The 27,816-nt window shown below is 47.7% G+C and overlaps 1 protein-coding gene across 1 annotated transcript in view; it reads right to left on the minus strand.

The window, feature by feature from the left end:
• Nucleotides 1-1,596: 1,596 nt before the first annotated feature.
• Nucleotides 1,597-27,816, minus strand: part of BTBD11 (BTB domain containing 11) — a 333,233-nt gene continuing 307,013 nt past the window's right edge. The window contains exons 12-17 of the mRNA XM_037847888.1: nucleotides 25,660-25,765; nucleotides 20,716-20,818; nucleotides 18,955-19,036; nucleotides 11,827-11,895; nucleotides 9,663-9,776; nucleotides 1,597-3,714 (exon numbers count right to left, since the gene is read on the minus strand). Of these exons, the coding sequence (XP_037703816.1) occupies nucleotides 3,505-3,714; nucleotides 9,663-9,776; nucleotides 11,827-11,895; nucleotides 18,955-19,036; nucleotides 20,716-20,818; nucleotides 25,660-25,765 (684 nt within the window). The 3' untranslated portion in view covers nucleotides 1,597-3,504. The remainder of the gene's footprint in view (nucleotides 3,715-9,662; nucleotides 9,777-11,826; nucleotides 11,896-18,954; nucleotides 19,037-20,715; nucleotides 20,819-25,659; nucleotides 25,766-27,816) is intronic.

Below are 27,816 nucleotides of genomic sequence, written 5' to 3' on the forward strand. Positions count from 1 at the left end.
CTGCACCTGTTCACCTGTGACTCAAAGTGGCAAATGCAAGGTGACGGGGTGGGGGTAGGGGGGACAGAGGGGAACACTGGCTGAATCTTGAAGGAGGCAGGGAACCCAGGACTGGTGAGATAGGAGATTTTCTCAAAGAACTGTCTCAGAGCCTTTCCCTTTTATCCACACTGCTTGAGCACACAGCCAGAGGTTAATAAAATGCTATGTGATAAAAGAGTCTTGATAAGACAACACTGGATAAAACAATACCCAGTTGGATTAACACTTTCTGCCTGGAGCTTTACAGGAAACAAACGATGTGAGCTACCCAAACAAAATCCGGAAGTACAGAATCAGCAGGGAGAAGCTGTTAGAGGCCCTCCATGCAACCTTGCCCTGAAGTGGGACTGCACTTTCTTCCAGCTTCTGCCTGGGCCTTATCTGCATTTGGGTGGAGGATTCTCCATCTCTTGAAGAGAGGGGCTAGCATTCGGGCATGGTATACAAAAGACCAATTATATAGCCATATGTATGGGATGGGGGCCGCAGAAGCCAAGTTGCAGCTCTCGTGTTTATTTGGGTGGCTCCCAGTTTCCACCACAAGTGGCAGGGGGAGAGGGGAAGCTGTGTGGCAGGCAGGCTGGCAGATGCTAAGTGGCAAGGCGCTGAGGGGCCCTTGTACAGGCTTTGCTAAGGCCTGAATGACAAAGCCAACTGTCAGGCAAGTCAAAGGCAAACACTGGAGCACACTCTTCATCTTTCCAAAAGGAATATAATCAAATGGCTAACTCACCCCGAGGCTATACAGGAATGATGCATGACGCACAGTAAAAAATAAATCAACCTGTTGTTCTCCTGGACTGACTCAGAGTTCTGGCCCCTGGCCCTTGGCTGCTTTGTTTGCTTCTTAAAGAAGAAACAGACTGTGATTGCTAAGCAGGGGCGAGCAGTGACTGTCGGGAGGCCCCTGTGACATCAGCTGTTTCTGGGGCCTCCCTGGCTCAGGTGTCCCGGGGCTGGATGGATCTCCTCTCAGGCTCCTGTGGGCCCTTGTGGATGAGCCAGGAGTATTTGGCTCCACACAGACCTGGGTTCAGCCCAGGCTGGGTCAGGAGACAGAGGGGACCAGCTGGAGACTTGGTTGGACACCCAAGAGGAGAGCTGCTGGCTCCTCCTTCATTGCCAACCCCTATCCCAGAATACTGCAACCATCCATGCTGAGATAACTTGCGTTTCTCCACCCTCAACATCCCAAAAATGCTCATCAAGGCCCATGAGTAACAGCCAGAACTCTGCTCTCTGCAGGTGAGTTACCTGCATTGCACATACGATGTGAAGACAGCAGTCCAGGAGGTGGCATCTGTAATTCCCTTGCCCAATGGGGAGGAAATCCAAGGGCACCACCCAGAAGTGTGTGCAGACTCGGGGAACTGGAGCTTGTTCCACCCATTGCCCACCAGGACCAACTTAGCACCTGCCTTCTAGCCAGTGCCTCCATTTCCTCTGGTTCTTTCTGCAGGGCCACATTTTTTCAATCTCTCAACCGATCAAAGTTTTCAGGCTAGAACCAGGGGGTAAAGATCTCACTCACAAACGATGCGTGGCTTGGCCAAATCATTTCTTTTAATGACAGAGAAAGCACATCAAACTATGACAGAAGCCCCATCAGGAGCTGCCACCATACAAAGCCATGCCTGGAGGCCCTGAACTAGCATTAGACATTCACAGGGAAGCAAGTCTCGGAAACATCCCACGCAGCATCTCTGAGGACAGGGAGGGGACAATGACGACACATGTGCTGTGTTTCTCTTAACTTGAATGGGCTCTTCCACTGGCTCCTCTTTTTCTCTTCCTCATTTTTGATTGTAGGGTCTGGGGAGGTTCGGAAATGACCAAGTGGAAGAGTGGTCTTGGGTGTCGGCATTAAAGAAGAGCTAGTATTGTAGACATACATGGCTTAGGTATTCCACGGGTCACACACAGGGAACAGGACTTGACATTGGTTCTGAACAATGGACAGCAGATGAACAGCAGCTCCTCTAGAATCTAGGATCTGGGCACAACTTTCCAAAGGCATGCTAGGAAATAGGTTTATCAATGAAACTGTGTCATCCCAAAGGGTAAAAGTCATTCTCCTAGGTTTTACTGCATGGATCTAGGTTTCAAATTAAAGGACAAGAGAAAAGGCATGAACTCAGAAATTATTGGGAATACTGTGGCACTTCACCAATCTCTTTTGCTTATAATATATGGCAGAGCAAATGGAACCCTGTCAATATAAACTTTCATTATAGATAACCCTATACTGTACACTCTTGGAATACAGAAAGAATCCATCCTATCATACATGTTTAGTCTTTCAAAAATAATCTAACATAGTCATACTCTCTGGCTAGTAACAAACTATTAACATCTTCTGAGAACACAGAAAAAGCTCTGGGATTAATAGTAAATTCTCTGACGTGCTTCCCCCCCCACCCCCTCTATTCAGCATCATCTATGAACACATTTCTGCAAAAGCGTCCTAGAATCATTCTTAATCAGGAAAGGAAATGAATGCATTAGTTTCACCAAATGGAATTTTATCAAGAAGTGATGGGACATTTTTATCTTGGCAAAAATGAAGCACAAACATAACATTTCACAGGGTTGGGCCCATGCAAATGCATGTTTTGTTATGTGGGGTTGTCTTATTCTAACCCCCAAACCACGATTAGCATGCAGGCTGTTTTTGTCTACTGAATCAGAGATAAATATTGGCAGTGCACCTCTTTTGTGTAACATGATCACTAAGGCAAAATTATTCCACCTTGTACAGAATATCAGCAGTATCTTGTCAGATGCATGTTTACTTGTTTTTTTTTTTTAGAAAATGAAAAATATAACCTCAAAACACAGATCCCTAAACACGATTCAATTCAAAATGAACTATTAAGCTTTTAGAAATATATTTTAAACTACAAGGCTGCCCTGTTTTTGTTTTTGTTTTTATGAACATTTTAAAAAGTACCCACCCCTAAAAAGTTGCCAAATTATTTCCTCATAATTGGTAACAGTCTCACCAATTTGCTACCATGGTTGAACCTTGCTGGACTACAGCTATCAAGTTCCTTAACGTGTAATGCAAGACTCTTCAGGGCAGGTACAGTTAAGTCCTCCAACTGACAACCTGGAACCCAAGCAACCTTTAGTTCTCCAAGCATTCTTTCGACAGTGGTCCCCGGCAAGGAGTGTTCAATGGCCCCAGGGGTGCTTTCCCTTGGTGTTAGCTTGGTTGCCACGTGTTGACTTTCAAGCTCTGGATCCAGCTGCGATCTGCAGACCAGTGGAATGTCCTCTCTTTTCAACAGGAAAGCATGGGAGCTGAACTTGCTTATTCAAGAGGCGCTGAGGCAGTAGAGGCAGCTCCTTGGCCCAGCCAAAAACAGATGCCAGGTGGAATTTGTATGTCCATGTTTGTGTGACACCAATTGCAACGCAGAGCTGGGAAGTCCCTGGGAAGCATCCCCTGCCCTGGATGCTTCATACAACAGAACCTTTGGAAGATGACAAGTGGATGGACTGAATCCTGATCGCCAACGTCCTCTGCAAGTCCTGGAGCACATCCGGGCCCGTCCCTTCGCCGTTTTTGTCGTATAGCAGCTGCTTGAAGGCTTCGTTTTCGATGAGGACCATCATGTTTTTGAGAAAGTAGCCTTCACAGTATGCCGAGAGCTCTGAGACTCCAAGGAACTATGGAGAGTGGGGGGGAAGCGGGAGAGGGTTACATTTCTGAAATGCACCTGATGCCTTCAGATATCATGATGGCAAACATTTATTTACTGTGGTAGGGTGAATGAAAAACTGGCCCTGCTTCTCCACCCCTCACCATCTCCAAACTCTTTGCAATGGGTCTTTGCAATTCCTTCCAACAAGGGCTGGAGTCCATTTCTCTGCTCCTTGAATCTAGGCTAGCCCTGTTGCTTAGATCAAAAGAATGTGCCAGAAGTGATGGGGTGCTCATGCTGAGCTTGCCTCAAGGTGCTGTGTGTGCTTCTGTGCTCTCTCTCTCTTGCTCTCTCTGAACTCTGGCCCCACATCCTCTACCGCCATGAAAACATGCCCCACTAGCCTGCTTGGAGAATGCAATGCCATGTGAAACTGAGGGAGTCAGCCCAGTTGCTCCACCTGAGGCCTCGGATAGTGACAGAGCCCAGCCAGGATCAGCAAAGCCAACGGTTTCTAAGCTTATGAGACTCTGTCATCAGCCAGCTGATCTCAGAAGTGAGCTGAGCTGAGACCAGACAAGAAACTTCCAGCTCCTCCACAGACCCATGGGCTAAAGAAGTGGTCATAGTTTTAAGCCACTGGGTTTTGTGGTTTTTGTTACACTGCATTGTTGTGGTAACAGATAACTGGCCCACTAATTGAGTGCTTAGTAGGTGACAGACACAGTTCTAAGCTCTTTGTTAGTATTAAATCATTTAATTCCTACGACAACCATATGAGTGGGCGCTGTCTACCTTCACCTCATATTTTGAACAGTGGTTCTCAGCTGGGGGTGATTTTGTCCCCTAGGGGACACTTTGCAATGTCTGGTGACATTTTTGGTTGTCACATTGGGAGGCAGCGTGTGCTACTAGCATCTAGAGGGTAGAGGCCAGAGATGATGTTAAACATCCTACAATGCACGGGAGAGCCCCCCACAACAAACACGTGTCTGGCCCCAACTGTCAATAGTGCTGAGGCTGAGAAACCCTGATTTGGAGACAAGGTCCCAGCTAGAGTAAACCAAGCGGTGAAGGGACTGGTCTTCTGGTTCACCATTACATCCCTGTGGTCTGGCAGAAGGCTTGGCAGTAGGAGGCCCCGAGCATATATTTGTTGAATGCATAAGCAAATGGTTAGCTCTCAGAATAATGATGCTAATAGTGAACACTTACTGAGAGCTTGTCATGTGCCAGGCACCAGGTGGGTGCTTCACTTGCATCATCTCATTCGATCCTCATCATTTCATGAGGCAGCGACTATTACCAGCCCATTTGACAGACGAGGAAACCGAGACACAGAACAAGTTACAAAAATCCACACACACATGGTGGGATTGAATGCTGGTAAGTCTTTAAGGCTGCTTGCTTAACCAGTTAGGCTGAACTGCCTCCAATTTGATATCACCCATCAGAGGAGAGTATTGAATCCCACCAGCATGAGGGGTGGAGGGATTTATGTTTGGGATGTGGAAGAAAATGTGGAAATACAGGTTTGTTGTCTGTCTTCAGATCCTTTCTACGGTTTTCAAAGCTCATAATGCTCTGTGTTGCAAGGAGCTGGATGCTCAGGAGCTGTAAATGCTCCTTGAGTTGAAGGCCTGCTGCCTTGAGAGCTGAATTATCCTTCTGAACTCCCTAATGGTCAGTCCTTTAAATCAGAGATGCAATCTAAGTCATTAGACGTGGAACGGTGACGAGACTGTGTCTAAATGCCTGTTGTAGAGTGAGCTGGAAGGTGAGGATTCAAGTTGGGGCTCACCCGCATTCTGATTATGTGACCCAGGCTGGGACACTTGGCTTCTGGCTTTGGGAGCCTTGTTTTCAAAACTGGAATTAAGACACCTGCATCACAGAGTTGTTGGGAGGATTTAATGGAATATGATATATAGCAGGACTTTGTAATCTATCATACACTTAGGGGATGCAGGTTAGAAGAGTAGTTAAGGGAAAAGGATCTGGAATCTGCCTTGGCTTTTACTGCAGACTCTGCCACTTACTAGCCATCTGCTGTAGGGCAAGTTATTTAATCTCTCTGTGCCTCAGTTTTTCTGTCTATAAAATGGGGATATTGATAATATCCACCTCATAGGCTGTTGTTAGGATTAAATGAGATAATACATGGGGCATTACATAATTTATAGTCAGCACTCAATAAATGTTATCTATCACTATACATGAAAAATTTATAATGATTAGTCTCCTCTTGACACATGTATCCGCTAACCCACATGGACAAAGCAGATGGCCAGGTTGGGATAAGGGAAGATGACTGTCACTGCAGAAAGTAGCTCAGCTAACTGGCCTACAGAAGGTTTAAGCCCGTGACCTTGAACTCATTGACACCATGTACTGGTTCACTGAGCCAAGGAGCCAACCATCTGTGTTGCAACCATTTGAAACCTTGTGCAAGCCAAATCACTTTTCTAGGCCTCAGTTTCCCCATCTGTTAAATGAAGGGGTTGGACTAGGAGATACTATCCTCTGTGGTGCCATTTCAGACATAGACCTGCAGTGGAACTCTGGGATCTCCGAGAAGCTTAGAAGGCTTAGTAACATCTATCAAGTGAAAAGGTTTGTTATCACCTGGTGGCTTATGTTCATGTAAGGGCACAGAATCCCAGAGATGGGAGAGATTGCAGCAGGGCTTTCATTCTTTCAACAAACCACCTGGTGCTGGACTCTGGGGCCACAGCAGTGAGGAAGAGGGACATGAACCCCACTCTTGGAGTCACAGAGTTCAAGGCTGCATTGTACAGGTGGGGAAACTGAGGCTCGGAGTTGCCCATCTCTGATTCTGTGGACATAGAGAGCCCCCATCACCCCATCTGGCCATGTGCTTTGTAAAAGTGTGTCACTCATGAGGAGTTAGTATAATCTGAGAATAATAAGCACAATGTTTCCTTGACATTTGTAATATTTGGTAATATTTATCGAATGCTGACTATACACCAGCCATGTGCCTAACTTTGCACAGCTAATTACTGGCATAACAGGGAGCAGAACCTGTGTCTGCAGAACCGGAGATCACAACTACTGCTCGCAGGCCAAATCCAGCCCCTCATCCATTTTTGGAAATAAAGTTTTATTGGATCGCAGCCACACCCATTTGTTTGTGTATCGTCTGTCTGTTACCCAACTGCAATGACAGAGCTGAGCAGGTAAAAAAGACACTGCATGGCCTGCAAAGGAGAAAATATTGATTTGGCCCTTTACAGAGCAGGTTTCCTGATCCCTGTCCTACACTGTAGTTTGTTCAAGGGCAGAGACCGTGTCTCACCAATTTCTTACTGTATTCCGAGGAATACAGTACCTGGTCAATAGCGGGTGCTCCTGAAAAACTAGTGACTGAATATTCCAGTTTCCAAACCTGCTTTCTCTCCATCCTGCTGCACTGCTGAGCTTACTGCACCAGCTTAGATTCAGTTGCATGAACCAGCTTGTTCTTTTTCCTCCAGTTGAGAGACACCCTGAAAGGGCCACAGGAAGCTCCAGGGCGTCTTTTTTATGACTGAATAGTCAGGACAGCTTTGCCAGGAAAAAAAGACAACTAAGCCACACATCTATGAAATGGGCTTCTCCTCTGTGTAGAAACCTACAGCTGTCTCAGACGCTTGGAAGCAGCATAGTAGCACAGGCGCCCAGGTGTGTGTTGACATCTGGAAAGTGGCTGCTTGCATCTGAATGTCTGCATTTCCTGGGATTCCAAAGCAAGTTCGTTCTTTCCTTTTTTTTTCTTTTGCCTCATTTACTAAACTAGGCTCAATTTGCAGCACAATCTGCCAGCAGTAACAGAATCCACATGGCATGCGATCATTGGTGGGTGCTGCAGTGTGGATAGCACAGGGGAAGCAACATCTAGAACGGGGAGGGGTAGAGGCAGAGCCCTGCTCGCCATGCAAATATCACGAAGGGCAGGCGTTTGCCGTTGGGAACACTGTAGGATGGGGCCTGGAAGAGGAGGCGGAGGCTGCTGTCTGTAAAAGTCAAGGCCCTGGCTGCAAAGTGACATAAATGACAGAGACGGGTCCTCTGCCATCGGCATTCGGAGCCCGTATGTAGCACAAACATATTCCCAGCTGGGCTCACGCTGCACTGGTTGCATTATTAAATACCAAGATGTGGTTCGGAAGCTGCAGGCCGAGGAGCCTGAAGTGATTAAAATGAGATTGTGGAACACAGGCCTTGCTGCCGAGGCAATAGGCCACGGTGAAGCCACTGGTGGATGGAGAGCTCGGGGCAATTTGGGTGAAGAGGTCCAGGGAGAGAGCAGAGGACCACAAGGCTAGCCAGGCTCTCTCCATAGGTGGAGAGGGTTTCTCTGGACGCTCTTCTACAAAGTAATCAGTTTAGAATTTAAAAAAAAGTGTCACTTGAGAAACCAGATTTTGGTAAAATCCTTGTTTAGTTAGCACCATGTGTGTGTGTGTATGTGCATGTGTAGGAATTAGCCTGGCAGTACTTTTTGCTTTACTGAAGGCTAATCAGAAACTCTTTGTATCAAGAATTACTTGAAAATATTTCAAACACTTATTAGGCCAGATGTTAAAACAGGGTTAAGAATCTGTGCTTTGGAGTCAGACAAACCTGGGCTCAAATCTCGGTACTAGCTGTGTGACCTTAAGCAAGTTACTTTGCCTCTCTGTGTCTCAGTTTCTTTATCCAGAACACGGGATGATAACATTTGCCTGAAAGGGTTGTGCTGAGGACTAAAAAAGAGAGTGCAACAAGGCTCTTAGCACAGGTACCTGCCTTTTAAAAGGGCTCACTGAACGTTGGTGTAAGACAGAAAACAACACCTCAAATGTAACTGGATTTTTCACAATGAGCAACGAGATCCTTATTCACAGCATCAGTGGGCACTCTATAGATTTAAGTCCTGACCTTGACTTGTTTCATTGTTTCTTCCTATCAAATGTTAATCCCCTGTCCTCGGCACATGAGAGCAAAATGAAGTGGCACCTGGACAGCTTGTTTTAGTTCTCTATCCCAGTGTCCCCACTTGTGAAATGAATTGGATGAAATCAGTGGTTCCCCAAAATAGTATGAAGACTGGCCTTAGGGCTGATGGCACAGCCATCATCCTGGGAGCTGGTTAAATGCAGATTCCTGAGGCCCACCATGGTGATACTGCTGTGGTTATAAAGACTGGGGCAAAACGGTGATTCTCCTTAGAAGCCAGGTGTTGCAGCTTCCTGACTAGGTGGACTCCAAGGACCCCCTCCAGTCTAACTATCTGTTCTCAACCTTGACCGCATCTGGGAAGGTTTGGAAACATGCCTTCACCCAGGTTCCACCTCCAGAGGTTGATTTAATGGTCTGCAGTATGTTCCAGACATGAGGATTTTAAGTGAGTCCCCCAGGTAATTCTACTGTGCAGCCAGATTGAGAACCACGATTCTAGGATGGAAGTTCTAACACTTGAGTGAGCCTCAGAATCCCCCGGGGGGTTCGTGAAGCCACACACTGCTGGGCTCCACCCCGAGGGCTTCTGATTCAGTGGGTCTGGGGTGCAGCCTGAGAAGTGACATTTCCAACAAGTCCTGATACTGCTGATGATGCTGCTAGTCTGGAGACCACTCTTTGAGAGGCACCATTCTAGAACCTTCCTACTTAAAGTGTGGCTTAGACTAGCAGCAGCGGCACCGCCTGGTAACTTATCAGAATGCTAAACCCTGGGCTTGTGCCAGACCTGCTGAAACAGTCTGCACTGTGATTCAGATGCACGTTAGACTCTGCATTTTGAAACTCCGGGGCTCCGCTTTCCTTGTATTCTGGAGGGAGGGATGAAGAGTGAGGATTCCAGGCTGGCTCACCCCTGATTGAGCAGGCCTGGCATCCACTCTCTGCCCTGACTCAGTGTTTGCAAAGGTAGAGCCTCCCCCACTTCAGTGCCTGGTGTGTGCACGGAACAAGGAGAATGGGATTGATTACCTTGGCGTGGTTGTAAATATCCACACAGTTGTCGGTATTGATGCTTTTTGCACAGATAATCTCACAGTGTCGCTGCAGGGCCTCCAGCTGGAAAAACTTAGCGGCAGACAGAAGCTAAAAAAATCATGAAAAGAGCCTGTTAGAGGCTGGGAGGTGGAAGGCAAGGGAGTAACTGCAAGGAAGGACAGTGGTGAGAGAAATCCTCATCTTTCCAGAGACCCTGTCGCCCAGTGAAGGGCCTAGAAATAAAGGTCATGTTACTTTAAAGCATCAGTAACAATATGGGAACAAAACACAGTGGTAGAACTCCAGTGTGGGGGAAGCTTTGAGAGAGGAGGGGCATGGGGGTGGAAGTGAACCACATGTACATCTGTTGTAGCAGGAGGTCAACCCCAAATGCCTGACATTTTATGTCCAGAGGTAAGGGTGAATGACAGAATGGTACTGTCCAGCAGTCATCCATGTGGCTCACTCCTTCTGTTTGTCCAGAATGTCACCTCCTCCGAGAAGGCTCCCAGACTCACCTGGAGCCACCCCTCCATCACCATCTGACCCGCTCACCCTGTCTTTCTCCTCTCACACCAGACATGACGTCACGCGACCATCTGCCGTCTGCCTCCCTTACCCGAGTGCAGGAGGGCAGGGATCTTTGTCTGTTTTGGGTGGTGCTGCATCCCTGGTGCCAAGCACAGTGCAGGGCTGTGGGGCTGCCCGTCGATGTGCACTGAGTGAATGGGGGTAATTTCGCTTTGGGGAGGGGCAGAAAGTGCTCAAAGCCAGAGTTAAAAGGGAACGCCTTTGGGGCAAAGACTAAAGAGAGCTGGGGGCAGCTGCTTTTTATTACATGCCCTTCTGTATTATTTAAATGATTTAAACATACATTCATGGTATTATTTCAAAATAATTTTTAAAAATATTTGCAAAAGAACCCACATCCTCCTAGTGAAACCTGGTCCTGAACTAGAGGGGAAATGTCAGAGAAGGGGTCAGATAGACAGAGGAAGCGACTCTGTCAGGGGATGGTGGAAGGAGCCATGGGAGATTTCAGAGAGTAAGAGAAGGAGAAATGGGCCATGGAGTGAGTGCACAGTCCCAGGACCTTTACCTCATGCCAGGAATTTTCTAAGCATCTCATAAAGAGTAATTTTTAAAATCCTCTCAGCATCAACCACCACTGAGGTAGATACTGTTCTTATCTCCATTTTACAGGGGAGGAAACTGAGACTCAGAGGGGTTAAATAACTTGTCCAAGGTCACACAGCTTGCAAGTGGCAGAACCTGGATTCCACCTCAGACGGTGTGGCTCCAGGGTCCATGTTTTGCCCACCGTGTGGGGCGGCCTCTAGAACACCGGATGGTGTTCTCACGAGGCAAATCACCTGGGCACCCTGGATGCCACACAGCTGAACGGGATCTTGGCCCTTTTGCTCAGGAGTGGCTTTGGCTTGTGGTTCAAAGCTCCTAGCTTTGATTAGAAAGCTGGCAAGAGTTCCATTTCTAGGAAGGACCAGGGAGAAATCACGGGCTTGGGAAGGAGCAGAAACAAGGCCCCTGGACAAGGGAGGCCAGAGGAGGTTGAACTGTGAGAGGTGAGGACAGCATCTGGCTGAGAGAGAAGACAGGAGACGGCCGAGGGGGCAGGTGTGGGCAGACGAGTGTGCTCTGTGTGCAAGGGAAGGTCAACCTGAGGGAAGTGGGTAGAGATTTACAATCTGCTCTTGACTTCTGTGTTTTGGAAGAACAGACAACTTTGTGTGTTGAGAAATATTTTTAGAGGTTGTAATAGTCTTCCAAATGACAAGGGAGAAGAAATTTGTCAAGGATATTTCCTGATGACGACATTTAAGCCCCAGCTGTGCCAGAGCTAGGCGAGCCCCAGGCTCTTAAGGAAATTTCCTTTATTCTCTCCTCTACCCCAAAAGCCAGTTAAAATTGGGCTTTGTTCAGCTGCTCCTAAAAGGGATTGGGCTGACACACTAGCACCCCAAGTCCTCAGGGGAGGACCCTGGAGTCAGGCAGGAGCAGGAGCCCCAAGCCTTCATCCAAATGATATCACAACCCAGAGCTCTGCAGACTGTGCTGCTGAATGCCGACAACAAGTTACAGAGAAGCCACTCGCCCAAAGGGAGCCGATGACAGGCCCATGACGTGACGTATTCCTTACCTCCATTATCTCATTGTTTTTAATGAGAAGTGACTCTGGGCCACCGTAGTAGAGATACTGCATGACCAGCTGCAAGAAAGGACACGCTGGGATCAGTACAGTGTCCAACTCACACAGACACCACCACCCTGAAGTCTTCCAGGCTGACCCTAGGGCTAGTTCTTTTTTTTCTTTTTTAATTGTGATAATATACAGAAATAACATGAAATTAGCCATTTTAACCATTTCCATTTGTATCATTCAGTGGCATTAATCACATTCACAATATTGTTCAACCATCACCACCATCATCATCAGAACCTTTTCAACACCCCAAACAGAAACACTGTACCCGTTAAGCAATAACCCTCATTTCTCCCTGCTCCCAGCCCCTGGTAACTTCTAACCTTTCAGTCTCTATGAATTTGCTTCTTCTAGATATTTCACATAAATGTTATTATACAATTTTTGTCTTTTTGGGTCTGGCTTATTTCACTCATTCTAGTAATTCCAAGGTTCACCCATGTTATAGATGTATCAGAACTTCATTCCTTTATATGGCTGAATAATATTCAATGGTGCATATGCACCATGTTTTGTTATTCATTCCTTTGCTGATGGACACCTGGGTTGTTTCCACCTTTGGGTTGCCGTGAATAATTCTGCTGTGAACACTGGTGCACAAGTGTCTGTTTGAGCCCCTGTTTTCAAACGTTTTGGGGATATACCTAAGAGTGGATTGCCAGGCTAGTTCTTGAGTCCCCTCTATAATCTCCCATCTCAAGTGGCCAAGAGCTCACTACCTTATGGGGAAGAGTTCCATTTTGAACAGTTTAATCAGTTGGATAGCTTTCTTTTCTTTATAGTATGCTAAAATTTGTCTCCCTGTGGTTGTAGTGCTGGGTCCATGTCCACCCTTTAGGCCAAATTAGGCAATTCTGATGGCTTCCCCATCGATGGATGAGAACCACGTGTTACCCACCCCCTGTTCCGCCCCATCAGGCTGCTCAGAACTGCTTAAAGAGCCTGTGCAAGCTGCCCATTCCCCCGGGGGCATGGCCAGACTGGCTGCCTCTTGTTTAAGTCCCAGAGGGTGACTCTGGGATATCATGGGGACACCTACTCTCAATCACAGTCTGACAAGATCAAAGATGAAGCCATTAGGAGTCCTGGGCTTCAAAGCTTCATTGATGGTGTAAACAGTTCAAGCCAGACCGTTCTTTGTTCATGTGACTTCCTAGGCCCTAATGGTGTGCAAAGTCCCCAAGCTTTGCAAATGGGTGTCCTGTACATGGAATAAGGGCCACAGATGTATCTGAATTGGATGTCATCACTTCCCACAAAACTGAGTGCTCATTTTTGAGATGGTGCATATACGCTCCAGTTGGCCAGTTTCCTCCACTCCCTATTGTCTTCTACCCGCCTGCTTGACACACTGACTTTTCCTAGCTGGCTCTAAGGCTGCTATGTTGGCAAAATATGTATCTGGTCTGATTACATCTTGGCTCTGGGCACCTGTAAAACAGGGAACTTGGAGTGGGCTGTTCTGTACGGTCACTTCAGGCTCTGAGAGTCTATGACTAACTTAGGGCAGGGGTTAAAAGCCAGGGCCCTGAAGTTGGGCTGTCTCGGTTTCTACTTTGGCTCTGCAGCTTACTAGATGGGTGACCTAAGTTAAGTGAGGCTTTCTGAGCCTCAGTTGTGTCATCTATAAAGTGGGGATAATATTATCTATCTCAAGGGTTTGTGACGAAGACTAAATTAGTTGACACGTGTAACAGGCCTAGCAGGGCCCTGGCACAAAGCAAGCACTCAATAAATGTTCACTCTTTAATTTTCTCTGAGGTTGAAAATCTTTTCCCAGTAGTATTTCTGCCCCATTAACCCAGGACATTCAACATCCTTTACAGTCAGCCTCAACTTACTTCCATGCATGTGTTTAAAGTAGTAACTTAAAATACATATAATATAAATATAAGTATTTATATATTTTTATAGCTTTACTGAGATATATGTCACGTATCATAGAATTCAACCATTTAAAGTATGCAACTCAGGGGTTTTTTAGTATATTCACAGAGTTGTGCAACTATTGCCAAAATCTAATTTTAAAACTTTTTCATCACCCCAAAGAGTAATCCTGTCCCCATTAGCAATCACTCCTCATTCCTTCCTTCCCCCCAGGCCCTGGCAAACCCCAATCTGCCCTCTGTCTCTATGGATTTGCCTATTCTGGACACTTTGTATAAATGGAATCATTCTATAAGTGGTCATTTGTGACTGGCTTCTTTCATGTAGCACAGTGTTTTCACGGTCCCTCTATGTTGTAGCACATATTAGTACTTTATTCCTTTTATGGCTGAATAATATTCAATTGTGTGGTATACCACATTTTGCTTATCCATTCATCAGCTGCTGGACATTTAGGTTGTTTCCAATTTTTGGCTCTTAAGGATAATGCTGCTGTGAACATTTGTGTATCAGCTTACCTTTCTCAGACCTCATCTCCTGCCCTTTGGCCCTTCCCTCCTTATCCTGATCATATCTACCTTTTATGCTCTGACCACTCCTAACCACTCGCCTTTATCAGAATTTTCCACCCTCTCTTTCAGCCCCACGCTTTTGCCCTTGTTGTGTTCTCCAGCTGGATGCCCTTCCCTTCTTCTCCACTTGCTGAGCTCTGCCCCCTCCCTGGGATCTAGCTCAGTGGTCACTTCCTCTGTGAAGCCTCCACAGATCAGCCAGCCACTCCCCACCCTATGTTCCGCAGCACATCATCCACGATCGCAGTGTATTTCCCGCTGGAGTCTGAGAGCACGGACTGTGTCATGCCCCCATCCCCATACCCCCAGGGCCTAGCAGGGCCCAGTACCCAGCAAGCACACACTGCCCAATGTGCATGCTTCAAAGAGAAACATGCATGCACCTTCTCCATCTTCCCCTGACTTTGGGCTTCGGTGCCCACCTGCCCGCTATAGAGAGCAGGCTGCGCTGACGATGGTGGCTGAGTCTTCGTGCAATAACACAGCATTGTTTACACTCCCCTCTCCCACCCCGATGGGTCATAAGCAGCTAAAACACCAAGTCAGCGGATGTTGGGATACAGGCCTTATTACAATCAATTCGTTCCCCCAGCACACCTCTTTTATATAGGCCACACCAATAATAATTATAATAACAATAGAGACAAAAAAAACGAAGCACGGAGCCTCTTCCTTTCTCAACCATGGAATCTCATCTACGCAAGGTTGGGTCATTGATTTGAAATACTACCATTTAGTGGATGGAGATCCCGGGGCTAACGGAATGTAAATTGGGCTGTCCCAGGCCGCCTTGAGACTTTGCCAGCGCAGACTTTTCTGCAAGGGGATGAAACGAACTTTTATTAGGCAGAAGGGCCTGTTTATGGGGTTGTTTTTCTTGGCAGCTGCCAACCAGCATGAAGCAGGGATTCAAACGGCGTCCCCAGCCTCCTGGAGGCCCCCACTTCCAGGTGTGGGCTCAGCTGCATCCAGCGCTTGCTGCCTGTGACGTTAAACAGTCTTGGGGGGAGGAAACACAAACCATCTCATTGGCTAAAATTCTTCCATCAGCGTGGAAGCGAAGTGATCAGGCTCCTGGGAGCCTGCTTCTGGGCCGGGTTCAGCTCAACTTGGCCTACTTCAAGCCACAAATGAGGCTTTGCTTCTTTTATGGGGAAGGGGCGGGCACGTGGCGAAGTCCCCCGGGGCCCTGCTAAATCTTGCCTGCCCATTACTGTAACCTGAGGCTAATGCGTCCAGGAAACCTTCCCGAGTCACAAGCAATTACAAGCCTGGGGGTTCCTCTGGGGCTGTCCTCCCTCATATAGGCCTTCATTCAATGAATCCGCCTGGCAGTCATTTCCTGAGTGCCTACTAGGAGCCAGTCTCTTACTAGACGAACCTCCCCAGTCAGTCCCAGGCTTAACAGTGTAGGTGCACCTTTCACAGGCACTGGGAGAGCTGGGGAGGCGTGCATTTTCCAGCATCTAGCTCATGCTCCAAACCCTAAGGGGCTGTAAGATTCCTTCCTCAGAGCGCAATCATTTTGAGAGGAGACCCAAGTCCCTACACTTGGGAGGAAGTTAAGACGAAAAGGTCCGGGAGTCAGCCAGACCTGGCTTGGAAACTCGGCTCTACCGTGATGAGCTGTGGGAACTTGGGCCAGTTACTTAACCTCTCTGAGTGTGCCCTCCTCTGGAAGGTGGGGTCACACCTACCCCGCCAGGCAGCTGGAAGGATTAAATGAGATGAAATAGAGCAGTGGGTTTTGGTTCCCAGACCAGCAGGTCAGCATCGCCTGGGGTCTAGTTTGGAATGCAGATTCTGAGGCCCCATCCCAGATGCCTGGACTTGGAAACTCTGGGGCTGGGGCTCAACAATCTGTGTTTGAAGAAGACCCCTCCCCTCACTCCCTCCAGGTGAACTGTGATACCTGCGAAAGCGAAAGAGTGAGACCCACCAGTGTGGAGTGTTTAACTTAGTGTGTCGGTGGTCCTCCCTGGCTGTGCGGTGAGATAACAGGAGCAGGGGGGAGACTTCAAACTACTGATGCCCGGTCCCTAACCCTAGAGACTCTGATCAAATTGGTCTGATTAACTGCCCGGGCTTTGGCATTTTCAAACACTTACCAGGTGATTCTCATGTGCGGCTAAGGTTGAGAAACCCTGGCTTAGAGCCTTACTCATAGTTAGTGCTCAAGAAATGGGTGTTGTCCTTATCACTGCTCCTTTTAGAAAGGGTATTTTAGCAGAAGGAACCTAGGCTTTGGCCCCAGACAGAGCTGGCTCAAATCTGGGCTCCTGTCTCTGACACTACCGAGTGACAGGACTTTGGGAATGCCAATTAAGTTTTCTGGGCCTCAGTTTCTTCATCTGTAAAAATGGGCCTAATAATCCTGATAACCACATGAAAGCAAAGGTGAGTGCCTCATATATAGTTGAGAGCCACAAAGGTCTCTTCACTCCTCCTCCTCCCCCTTGGAAGATTTTAAAGCGAAACAGCAGTTTCATGTAAACTTTCAAACCCAACTGCTGCCTTGTAGGAAGGGACTGTAGCCCCTTCTCTCTCAGTAGAAAATGCTGGTGAGGGGTTGGGGGGAGGAGTTGGGAAAAGGATGAAACAGGCACCTGGGGGTGTGCCAACTCCCGAATCCCACCTTGGGAGCTCCAGCCTCCTCTCTTCCCATACCCACTTCCCTTCCTCACCTTAGGAGACGGCTCCCCCAGGCTGGCCTTGTTTTTGAAAACCTCTTTCCTTTTTTTCCTAACCAAAGTAACCTATCCTCAGGGTCTGGTGCTTGGTGGGGAGGTGGTTTGTTTACCAGCAGGCTTAGAAAACAAGAGCCCATGTATGGAATTGGCACGAGACGTCAGATGTCAAATTAAGTGTTTCACGTGTTGTCTCATTTACTAATCTCTGCAGAAGCCATAACACAGAGCTGACAGTGATTACTATTCTTAAACGGGGAAACTGAGGCTCAGAGAAATAGTGTGTCTTGTCCACAGTTATTGAGGAAGCATTCTTTATTTTGAAAATTCAACATGGCCAAAGAAGTGTATCTCTAATGGTGGAAATTCAGGCAACTCAATAGGCTGTAGGGGCTAATGTGAGGGCCCTGGTGCCTTCCTGGCAGCCTCTGAACAGCAGGATCTAGAAGACCAGGGTCACTGGTGGAGGGAGGAGCCAGCATCCGGCTTGCCTTCCCTGTCTGGTGTCTGGCACTGTGGCATTCAAAGCCTCCACTGTGTGGTCCCAAAGTATCTTTGTAGTCCCTAGTACACCTTCTGACCCAGCCAAATGGACCGATAATCACATCCTCATGAACACATCCCTAGACTTCCCAGTTCCGTGCTTTTGTTGATGCTGCTTGTCCACCCGCAATACTTTTGCTGTTCTGCACCCACCAGACGAGGAAACGGAGGCTCAGAAAGGTTGGGTGATTTGTACAAGATCACCCACAGGACACATGATTTTGAACAAGGGGCTCTTGGAATGCAGCTCTGCCCTTCAAAGCCCAGCTCACGACCCTTCCCAGGACCCCGGTCACGACCAGCCTAGCTCTTGCTTATCTCTGGACCATCTCATCAGCCCCATAGGACACGAGTCTCCAAGAGCCGGCCCTGAGTCTTATCAATGCCACCTCTTTCCAGGGCCGTCCTCCCTGAACCGGATGGAAGGAAACATGGTCCCATGAGGGATTTTATAAACTCCATCCCCAGGTCACCTGGTACATCTTACCAACCCTGGCTGGTGGAGGCACGAGGGACCATAGCTCCCTCTTGGACCTGCCCCACGTGGAGGTGAGGCTCGGAGCTGGCTGCGGCAGTGAATTTCTATCAGCTGCAAAGCATGTCTTTGCAGGGCAGGACTTATGACCAGGCACGATGAAAGGGAAAAGGGAAAGAGAAGAGAAAGCTGCTGTGCCCCTTCAGGAATGCCACTGAAACCCAAACCATTGTGAACGGTATCAACATCCCCAGACAGAGGGAGATCTGGGATCGTCTGCTGGCCTCGGGGGAAGAAGCTTCCCCTTCCTATTTCCGTTAGGTTCAGGTTAACGTTACAGGGACTCTGGAGTCCCTAAAAGTCCACAGGTTCCCGACCACACTGGGCTGGTCCTCAGTTCTGAGACTTTGTAATACTGTTCTCTTGCCCAGAATGTCCAAATCCCCTCTCTTCAGCCCTCACACCTCCTTCGGCTGGCTACCTTCTCAGCTGTCCACATTTCAGCCCATAAAGTGTCACCCAGGAGGCCTGCCTCTGTTTTCCTGGTCTAAGCTGCCATAGCATGCTACTTTACCCCTCTCTCACTGTGTGCCCTTCGTTATACTAAAATTGGCAAATTACTCCCAGTTGCCCTTTTTAGACTGTGAGCCCCAGGAGAGGGCTCTCCTTGGTTCTTGTGTCCCCAGCCTCCAGCACAGTATGAGGCACACAGCAGGTGCTCAATTAACGCTGACAGCATGGCATCCGAAGGGGTGGCGTGAGGAGGGAGCCCAGGCGGCGACGAGGCTGACCACCTGTTACAGGGACGTCCGCAAGTGGCCGAGCCACGGGCTGAACACCGGGGGTGACCGTGCATCCCCCACACCCGCCAGCCAGGTGTTACAGCCACACCAGGGCTCACCTGGAAGATGGGGTACTTCACGTAACCGATCTCTATGCAGGTGCTGTCGTTCGTTGGCTTGCTGGAGAGGAGCGCTTTGAACCTGAACAAAAACACAAAAAAGGAGATAAAGACGCGTGACACACACACGACCTGCCAAAAATTCAGCTCTCCTGATGACAGAGGTATTGAATAGTCTTGTTCCCCGTCCCCCAACTCTGAAATACAATGATGATATATCCATGGAGTTCTTACTTATAACCCTTTCTGGAATATACCCCAATCCATTTTGAAGTCAAAACTTTGACATTTAAAACACTGTTATGAACTGTTAAATTATTTCCCCAAACGGTGATTGGAAGAGAACTGCTATTGCCGTTTAAAGCCCTGTCCATCGTTCTGGGCCCTTCTCGGAGGCTGCCTCTCTCACAGAGGTGATGGCTTCACCCTCCTCGTGCCCACAGTGTCTCTAACTCCCCTCCTCCCCTAAACCTTTGTCCCACGAGGACACGGACTTCCATGGTCTCCTTCTCTGCTGCATCCCCAGGGCCTCCTGGGCTGGGACCGGCACACAGCAGGTCTTCAATCAATATTTGTTGATACCTAATGATCCATCTCCCTTAGGGACAACCTTCTGTCTTGGGTCTTAGATGCACTTTTCTTCCCCTAAGTAAACTATAAGCTCCTTGTGGGCAGAGATCTTGTTACGGGAACACAACGGTACTCAGTACATTTAGGAATAATAAGCAAAGATGTGTCTCTATCCATTCCTTTTTAAATTCCATTTTTAGTTTGAAATAATTTTAGATTTTCAAAGGAGTTGTAAAGATAGTACGGAGAGTTCCTCTTTACCCTTCACTCAGTTTCCCCTAATGCTAACATCTTTAAAAACCAAAGTTCATTTGTCCAAACTAAGAAATTAGCATTGGCACAGTGTCTGTCTGATTATTCTATGGTCTCAATTGAGAACCATGCAAGGGATGGTGTCTTTTTCTTGTGGTGGGAAAGCAGACACTTGGGGTTTGTATTTTGTTTGGGGTGCACTGGCGACACTGGGATGCTTTTAGGAACCCGGGGCATGCTGGTCACACTCGAGCCCTCAACCAACTCCCTGCAAGTGGGTTCCATTTCTGGGTTCCCAGTGGCGTTACCCAAAGCAGGCACCTTTGCTCACCACTCAGCCGTCTGCTTCCTCCTCATTTCACCATCGTTCTCATCTCTGCTCAGCCTCTCTGATCCCCGTTGAGGTTCTTGGATAATGTGGGTTCCTAATTATCAGCCAAATCTCAACTCAAACCAAAAGGAGGAAGAGCAGTAGCAGAAGCTAGGTTAGGGTGAACAATTTCCTCTTCCTACTGCTACGGTTATACTGCTGTCTGTGAAGCCCAGTCAGAGAAGAGTACAGTTGGGATCCATGTATTTTTGGATGACTTAGGCTGAAGTCTGTTTGGAGACCAGGCCTTTCAAGGCTGCAGGTTTGGGGTTTTAGGTGGTTCCCTGCACAAGGACCCCTGGCTGTGGGAGCTGAAATCCAATCCATGCTCTGCTTGCAAAGCTGTGCTCCGGGTGCAGGGCTCGCTCCACCCAGAGGAAGGGGTGTCTTGCTCTAGGCCACCCAAACACAGTTGCTCAGGCTAGTGGCTGCCTTGTGGTCTTGGATCCTTGGTTTTGAGGAGGTAATCTGCCAGTCCAGTGAAGACACCACCAAAACTGAATTTTTAAAAAGAGTAACGCAACAGCCACAGTCGTAATTCAGCTGCTTTCAAAATTGACAATACATACCTTGGTGAGGCTGTAAATAACAGCACTTTGTGTGCATAAAAAGGTCTTCCTTCTACCAGAAAGGTAACATCAGACATCTCTTTATTGTTCAGAAAATGAGGATCTAGAACAGGAAAGGGGAAAAGGGTAGCTTTAGTGGAGAGAAGGGCAAAGCTATGATTTCTCTTTTACCAAGTGCAAATGAGAGCTGACGGAGAAACCAGGGAGATAAAATACTCATCAGGGAGAAAGTGACTGAAAAAGAGACAGACAGAATCAAAGGGAAACTCAAGTACCAATTCTGCTTTTCCTAGGAAATATACACAGTTTATTTGAGATTAAAAGGAGTATTTTCTCACAGAAGACTCCCCCATGTCTGGAGCTCGGATGACTTTCAGGCATGAAAGGCGAACATCTCTCTCCCTTGTCTCTAAGAATGCCGCCCACCCCCGCCCCTGCCCCTCCTTCTTGGGGCTCGATGCCCTGCTGATGGAAGCAGCTTAGAAGGGCAGCTCCCTTCCCACTGGGTTCCAGGTGATTCGAAATCTAGCCCTTCACCCCCAGGGTCAGTGGCACATGAGCCAGTCCCTTGCCCTTATCTCCAAAATTAACAAAAATACAACGAACATTTACTGAGCACTTACAATGAGCCGGGTACTGTACAAGTTGGCACTTGCATATGAAATTCATTTAATCCTGGGAGACAGGGACCATGTCAGCCCCACTGAGCAGGTGAGGAAACTGAGGCATACAGAAGTTACAGTGACTGGTGGAGGAGCCAGGATTTGAACATGGACATTGTGATTTGGGGGGCTTACCCTGTTAACTGCTAGGATCCTCCAATTTGCTGGTCATTTTAGTGATGCTCTCCCAGGCCCAGGGCCCCTGGAGCTGCCCTGACCTCAGCTCATCACTCTTGCTTGTTGGGAATATCCACCAACACCCCCTGCCTGTCCACAACCCCACTAGGCTCCACCCCTACCCAGGCAAGAGGGCCTTGGGTGGCTCTGATTCACATGACGTCACCCAATCTGTTAGGTGACTCGAACTGCAGCGTCCCAGGGCTGGCCTTTGTGGGTCTCTAAACAGCAGATTCCCTCTCTGGGGTGCCTGCAGCCAGCTTCTTGAGTCTGGAGACCCACTCCATTTCCCAACTCATATAGAAAGGCTTCTTCCTGCAAATAGCACCTCACTTACTGCTTCTCATCCCTGTCAAAGAGCACCACCAGCTACCAGTTGCCAAAGCCAGGGGCCCTCTCCCAGTGGTCATCTATATCCAGTCCATGACAAGCATCTGTCCAGTCTTCTGCCTAAACTTTCCTCAAACTCACCATTTCCCTCTGTCTCCTCTTCCGCTGCCCTAGCTTGGCTACATCATCTTGTCAGCAAACTGCAGGAGCCTCGAGCTGGTCTCTCGGCCCTTGAACACAATGGTCCGCCTCACCCTTCCTGAAGCCAGATCTGATCATGTCCCTCCTCTGCTATAAGTCACTCAATAGCTCCCTAGTGATCCCCGGACAAAGTCCAAACTTCCTCACGAAGCCTCTTGTGCTCCTGCTGCTCTCTCAGGCCTCTCCCTAGTCACACCTCCCTGTTAAATGGCATCTGTGCTTGAGCCATACGTGGCCACTTTCAGTTCTGTGCAGGTGCTATGTGTTCTCTCACCTCTGAGCCTCTGAACATGCTATTCCTTCTACTAGAACACTTTTCCCTTCCCTTCTAAGTCCAGTTCACCCTCCACCTTCAGAACAGACACCTCTGCATCAGTAACCCTGCCTGACCCCCTGCCCTCCACAGACTGACCAAGTGCCTGTACTGCCCCTGAGCTGGCATTGCCACTCTGCACCGCATCTGCCTGTTTTTCTGTCTGCCTCTCCCTCAAGCCTGCACGCTCCCAGAGGGTGGGATCTTGTCTGTCCTTTTCACACCCTTTCCTCTGTGTCTAGCACACAAATGTGTCAAATACCATCGATAAGAGTGGGCTCCGAGACCAGAAATCTCAGCTCTAATACTGGCTGTGTGGCATTGGGCAAGTTTTTAACCTTTCTGTGCCTTAGTTTCCTCTTCTCTAAAATGGGAATAATAATACCCAGATATACCTACACCATAGAAGACTAACTGGATTAATCAATGTAAAGCACTTGGCAAAAAGGCCGACATATGGCACCCCATGAGCATTACAGTAGATGCTCAGTCAACGGTTTTTGAATGAATGAAAGAATGCCGTGGTCCTTGCTCTGGAGACTTGTTCTAAGAACCTGCCCAGGACATCAGCCCTTTCTTAGCCTGGGGGGCTGCTTGTTGCTGACAGGTCCTTCCACAGGGATTAAAGGGTTGTGCCAAAATGAAACCCCAGCTGCTTCCTATGGATAGTTGACATTGTCCTAAACTGCTGAGCACAGGGACTGACCCCTGGATTCTGGGTGGCACCAACCCTCCATCTGTTGAGGGTTGCTGAAGCTGGACCCCTGGCCTGACCCCACTTTGCCCAGACCCTGCTGTAACTCTCAGGCGCAGACTCTGCCGTCCTGGCTGATTCTCTTCGCTCGCCCCTGGAAGGTGGATCAGCCTCCCCAGCCCCCGTCCTGCCGTGGAGGGCTGTCCTGGTGAGCCTCCATTTGTCTTTCCCTGTCAGCATGGACCTACTCACCTCTTCCCTTTAAAAAAACACAAAACTTTTTATTTGAAAAATGTCAAAAAACATAAAATGTCAAAATTACTTGTAATCCCACCATCTTTAAAATTTTTATTAAAAAAATGAGACTGTCTCTAACTTCTAAGGCTACCTGGATAAAGGGAAGAGGGGCTCTAAAGGGAAACCTTCAGAATCGACTACAACCCATTCTCCATTTGAGTTAAAGACCCTTGGTTGGAGGAATTTCTCCTCTTCTCAACAACTGGCCTAATCTCTCTCTTTACCGCTCTCTCCCAGTATAGACTGGGACTGCAAGAGAACCCTGTATCATAAAAATCCAGGCCTGCCTTTCCAGTTTGCCGTAGTCCACACCACTCACTGCTGTCTCTTACAATGAACCTCTTTCGCTTACTTGACCCCCCTGGCCCTACAGAGCTGCAGGTTTGAGAGCCCTGCTGCTGATCCTTCTTGCCTTTCCTTTAAAGCAGGTCCCTAAAGGACCACCATTTGGCAGCCCTTGGTCATCCTGGCTTAATATACTGTATTGAAGATGCAAAACACTACATGCTCCATATTCCATTTATTAATAATTGTTTGCTGTCTTCTTTCGTTCATATGTGAGTTTTGAGCCTCTCAGGTCTGTCTTTTTTTCTCTTGATGTTAACCTTGGAATTCTAATGCTTGGCCTGAAAATCAGGCCTTCTTAAACTGCTGGTGAAAGAAATTTCAACCAGTACAGGAGGAGAAAATGTTCCTTTTTCTCCTATGGATACAGGAAAGCAGATTTTATGCTCTGCCATTGAAACCACCCTTGCAAATGTTCATTCTAATAAGCGCGTCTTGTAAGGCAAGACTTCAAAAGTTGTTGCTATGCCCTGGGAATGTGACCCTCAATCCCTAAAGTCTGTTAATTTGATTGGTCTTTAAAATTTGCTGCCTTTGTAATAATATTAATATAACAATAGAATTATTAAACATAACATTATATATCTATTGATTAGATAACCTTCTATAAATTATTTATATAAAATTATTAATTATGATTTTATAATATATAAAATTATTAATTTTATAATATTAATAATTGATACCTGTTCTCTACAAGATAGAAATACTTGTGACATTGGTATGTCTGTGTTTTCCTACATACATGGACGTTAAAAAAGAAAAAAACACAAACCTTTGGCTCAGCTGCTAAATGTTTCATTTGAGCAAAAAGTTTGCGTCTCATTTAAATTAACGTTTTCCCTGACAGGAGCAAAAATACTTTAGAACACTTCCATGAATTCAGCCTTTTCACTCATTTAGACTGACACATCCCTTAACAACTTCAAATTAGCATGCTTTTGCTAAAAGGTGGAATTTTCAGATGCCCCCACCTCTCAAATCCTAAAGTCAAACAGTTCCCGACCTCTTTAGGAAATGGATCATTTATCCTTAATATTTTATTAACTCCCCAGGCAGCAGGAAGACAGGCTCCTGCAAGAGAAGGCCTGTGTTTCGGGCTTCAGGGCAGGTGGGCATTTCTCCGCCATTTCTCCAGGTGGGTCAAGCATCCTGCAACCCCAGGAACCCCTGAATGACATCAGCGCCTGGTGGGAAAGTTTCACCCGGAAAATCCCAGAGGCCGGGACTGCAGAATGATGAACTGTGGCTTTGGGCCTATGGTGCAAGTTCCAGCTCCACCCTTACTGATGCTGCAGGTTACGCAAAGCCTCCCTTTCATGGGCTGGGATGCCGGGAGGGTCATTCGAGAAAGGGCAGTGCTTGGCGGAGGCCGGCTCAAGGCAAGTCTCCAAGAATAAAACGTGATCATCGCTACTTTCATAGGATTTCAGAGCACTGTCTCCTCAGCTCAGGTATGCTGCTCTCGTGTTAGCTGGGGTGAGTGTGTGTGTGTTGGGGACACTTGATCCCCTCTCCTCCTAATTCCCTGAGAAGGATTTCCATTACAGGGGTGCTGCTGGTCCCCCACTGCTTCCCCCAATTCCCCCAGACAGGAGGGGTGAGTTCAGGGGCAGGGGCTGGCGTGCACGGTTCAGCCCCATCCTCTTTGGGAATCTGCCTGCCTGCAGGATGTGCAGGGCTCAAGGAGGCCTTGGCTGCCCCCCCATTCTGGTCTAGGGGAGAAAGTCTGCTTAATTGAGGTTCATTCTCCAAAAAGTTTTTGCCAGTTATAAAGGTGAGATTCTGCCCTCCATCTGCCTGACTTCTGAATCCACGCCTTGTTCGCCCTCAGAAACCACCACCCTTCTTTGGCAGTGCCTGCTTCCTCTCTGTCCTCAAATCATAAAGCAAGGAGCGCGAGCAGGGCCAGCGGGGGCACTCACCCAGGCGCGAGCTCTGCTTCCGCTTGATCTCCGTGAGCTTGGGGATGGGGTAGGGTCCATAGCAGTGGGTGAAGATGACACACAGCAGCTGGCTGATCACCTCGTTCTGTGGAAAAGAAGAGTGGCTCACAATACCGGGGGCTGTGGACGGCCTCATCAAAGCCGTCACCATGGGAACCGGTCCCCCAGGTGATGAGGGGAGCCCACAGAGGCTCTTACAGATTCCAAGGAGACCCCTCTGGGTATCACACATTCAGTTTGTTCTAGCAGGGCCTGATTTACTTGCTCGGATTGCCCACTGTCTCTTTCCAGTGGCTTCATTGGTGAAAGCTTAAGAAATGTGTAATGAAAGCCTTCTCTCGTGCCCTCATCATTTACTATCCACTCGAAAGCAGGTTTCTGTGGCTCATAGAATGGAAAATAAGCCCCCTCCCCAACACACCTTTTTCAATACTCCAAAATTCTGGAAACAGCTAATCGCCCTGATAATAGCAGCAGGAAGCCATTTTGACTCATGACTGTGCTCTCCACTAATATGACACAAATGCTCCCTGATTCTAGTTTCTTACAAATTTGATTTTGATGCAGAGGCATTTCCGGATCCAGGAGTGCTCAGCTGAATCATTTTCTCCAAAAATATGGGAGCAACAATTTTGCAGTTGAAAACTACAGCTGCCTCTTGATTGCTCAAGGGTGAAGGAGCCTGTTTCTCACTGCCCCTGTCCTTCATATGTTCTTGTCTCTTCCCCCCTTTGGATTCATTTCTGTTTATTAATCTCCCACCAACCGCAGCTATGCAGGAGAAAAGAAATAATCATAGCATTTTGTTGCTTTTGCTTGGGTGAAGGAGGTAGATAATAGGGGCTATAAAAGAGGGTTAGATTGAAAGATAATTATGGTGTATTAAGTAAGAAAAGCAGATTACAGCACAGTTTGTACCAGGTCCCATTTTTGGGTACAAACATCCTCTCTCTTCCCCCCCCCCTTTCTCTCTCTCTCTCTGTCTCCTTCTCTCCCTCTCTCTCCTTCCCTCCCTCAGTCTCTCTCATCTGTCTATTTAATTTGTGTTGACAGATATGTACAGAAAAAGGTGTGGAAGGATGGAGTAGCTACCTTTGGGTGGGATTATATGATTTTCTATTTTCCTTCAATCTATATTTTCTGCAATAAACAATTTTTTATAATAAATACAACAAATATTTTTAATTTTGAAAGACAGTTTTGAGAGCACTAGTGATGCCAGTGGTTCACGCTATTCTGGAATCTGCTTAACTGTGCTCCCAGAGCAGGATATGGCCCAGCATATGAAAAGAAAACCCACCTCTTCCATTGAAGTGGCTGGATCACCGAGACAAGAGTGAGCGAGACCAGCAGAGGGGGAAACGTCACCCCAGAGCGGGTCATGGGGGTGTCCAAGGACCCTTGATCTTATTCTAAAGAAAAGGGACTCTGAGTGTCAAGGGTGGGGAGCATGTACATCCTTTGGTTTTAGGGTATTATCTTTTAACACAGAGCGGTTACCTGTCTCCTGGTTTAATGGAGTGATTCTCAAAGGTGGTCCCTGGACCAGCGGCACCTGTGTCACCTGGGAGCTTGTTAGAAATGCATATTCTCAGGCCCCACCTTAGACTTGATGAATCAGAAACTCTGGGGGTGGGGCCCAGGAATCTGAATTTAAACACATTTTCCAGTGATGCTGATGCTTCTCTAAAGGTTGAGAATCACAGGGTTCATGTACTGAAATTCTGTCTTGGGCTTGACCTGGGCTGTGGGCTGTAAGCTTGTTTCCTCTGGTCTCAAGTCTAAAGTCCTGCCATTCAAAATGAGCTCCATAGGCCAGCAGCAGCCTGGGAGTGTGTGAGAAATGGACTCTCACCCCAGACCCACTGAATCAGAACCCACATTTTAACACACTCTGCAGGTGATTCCCATGCACATTCATGCTTGCGAAGCACTGGGTGGTAGGCAGAATTATGGCCCCCAGAAGATTCCATGTCGTAATCCCTGGGACTGGGAATATGATGAGATATACACCTGTGAACGTATTACCTTACCTGGCAAAAGGGACTTTGCAGGTGTAATTAAGTGACTAATTAGTTGACTTCAAAATAGGGAGATTATCCTGGATTAGCCGTGTAGGCCTAAAGTAATCACATG

This window comes from Choloepus didactylus, chromosome 8 (assembly GCF_015220235.1).
Source record: "Choloepus didactylus isolate mChoDid1 chromosome 8, mChoDid1.pri, whole genome shotgun sequence".
Lineage (NCBI taxonomy): Eukaryota > Metazoa > Chordata > Mammalia > Pilosa > Megalonychidae > Choloepus > Choloepus didactylus.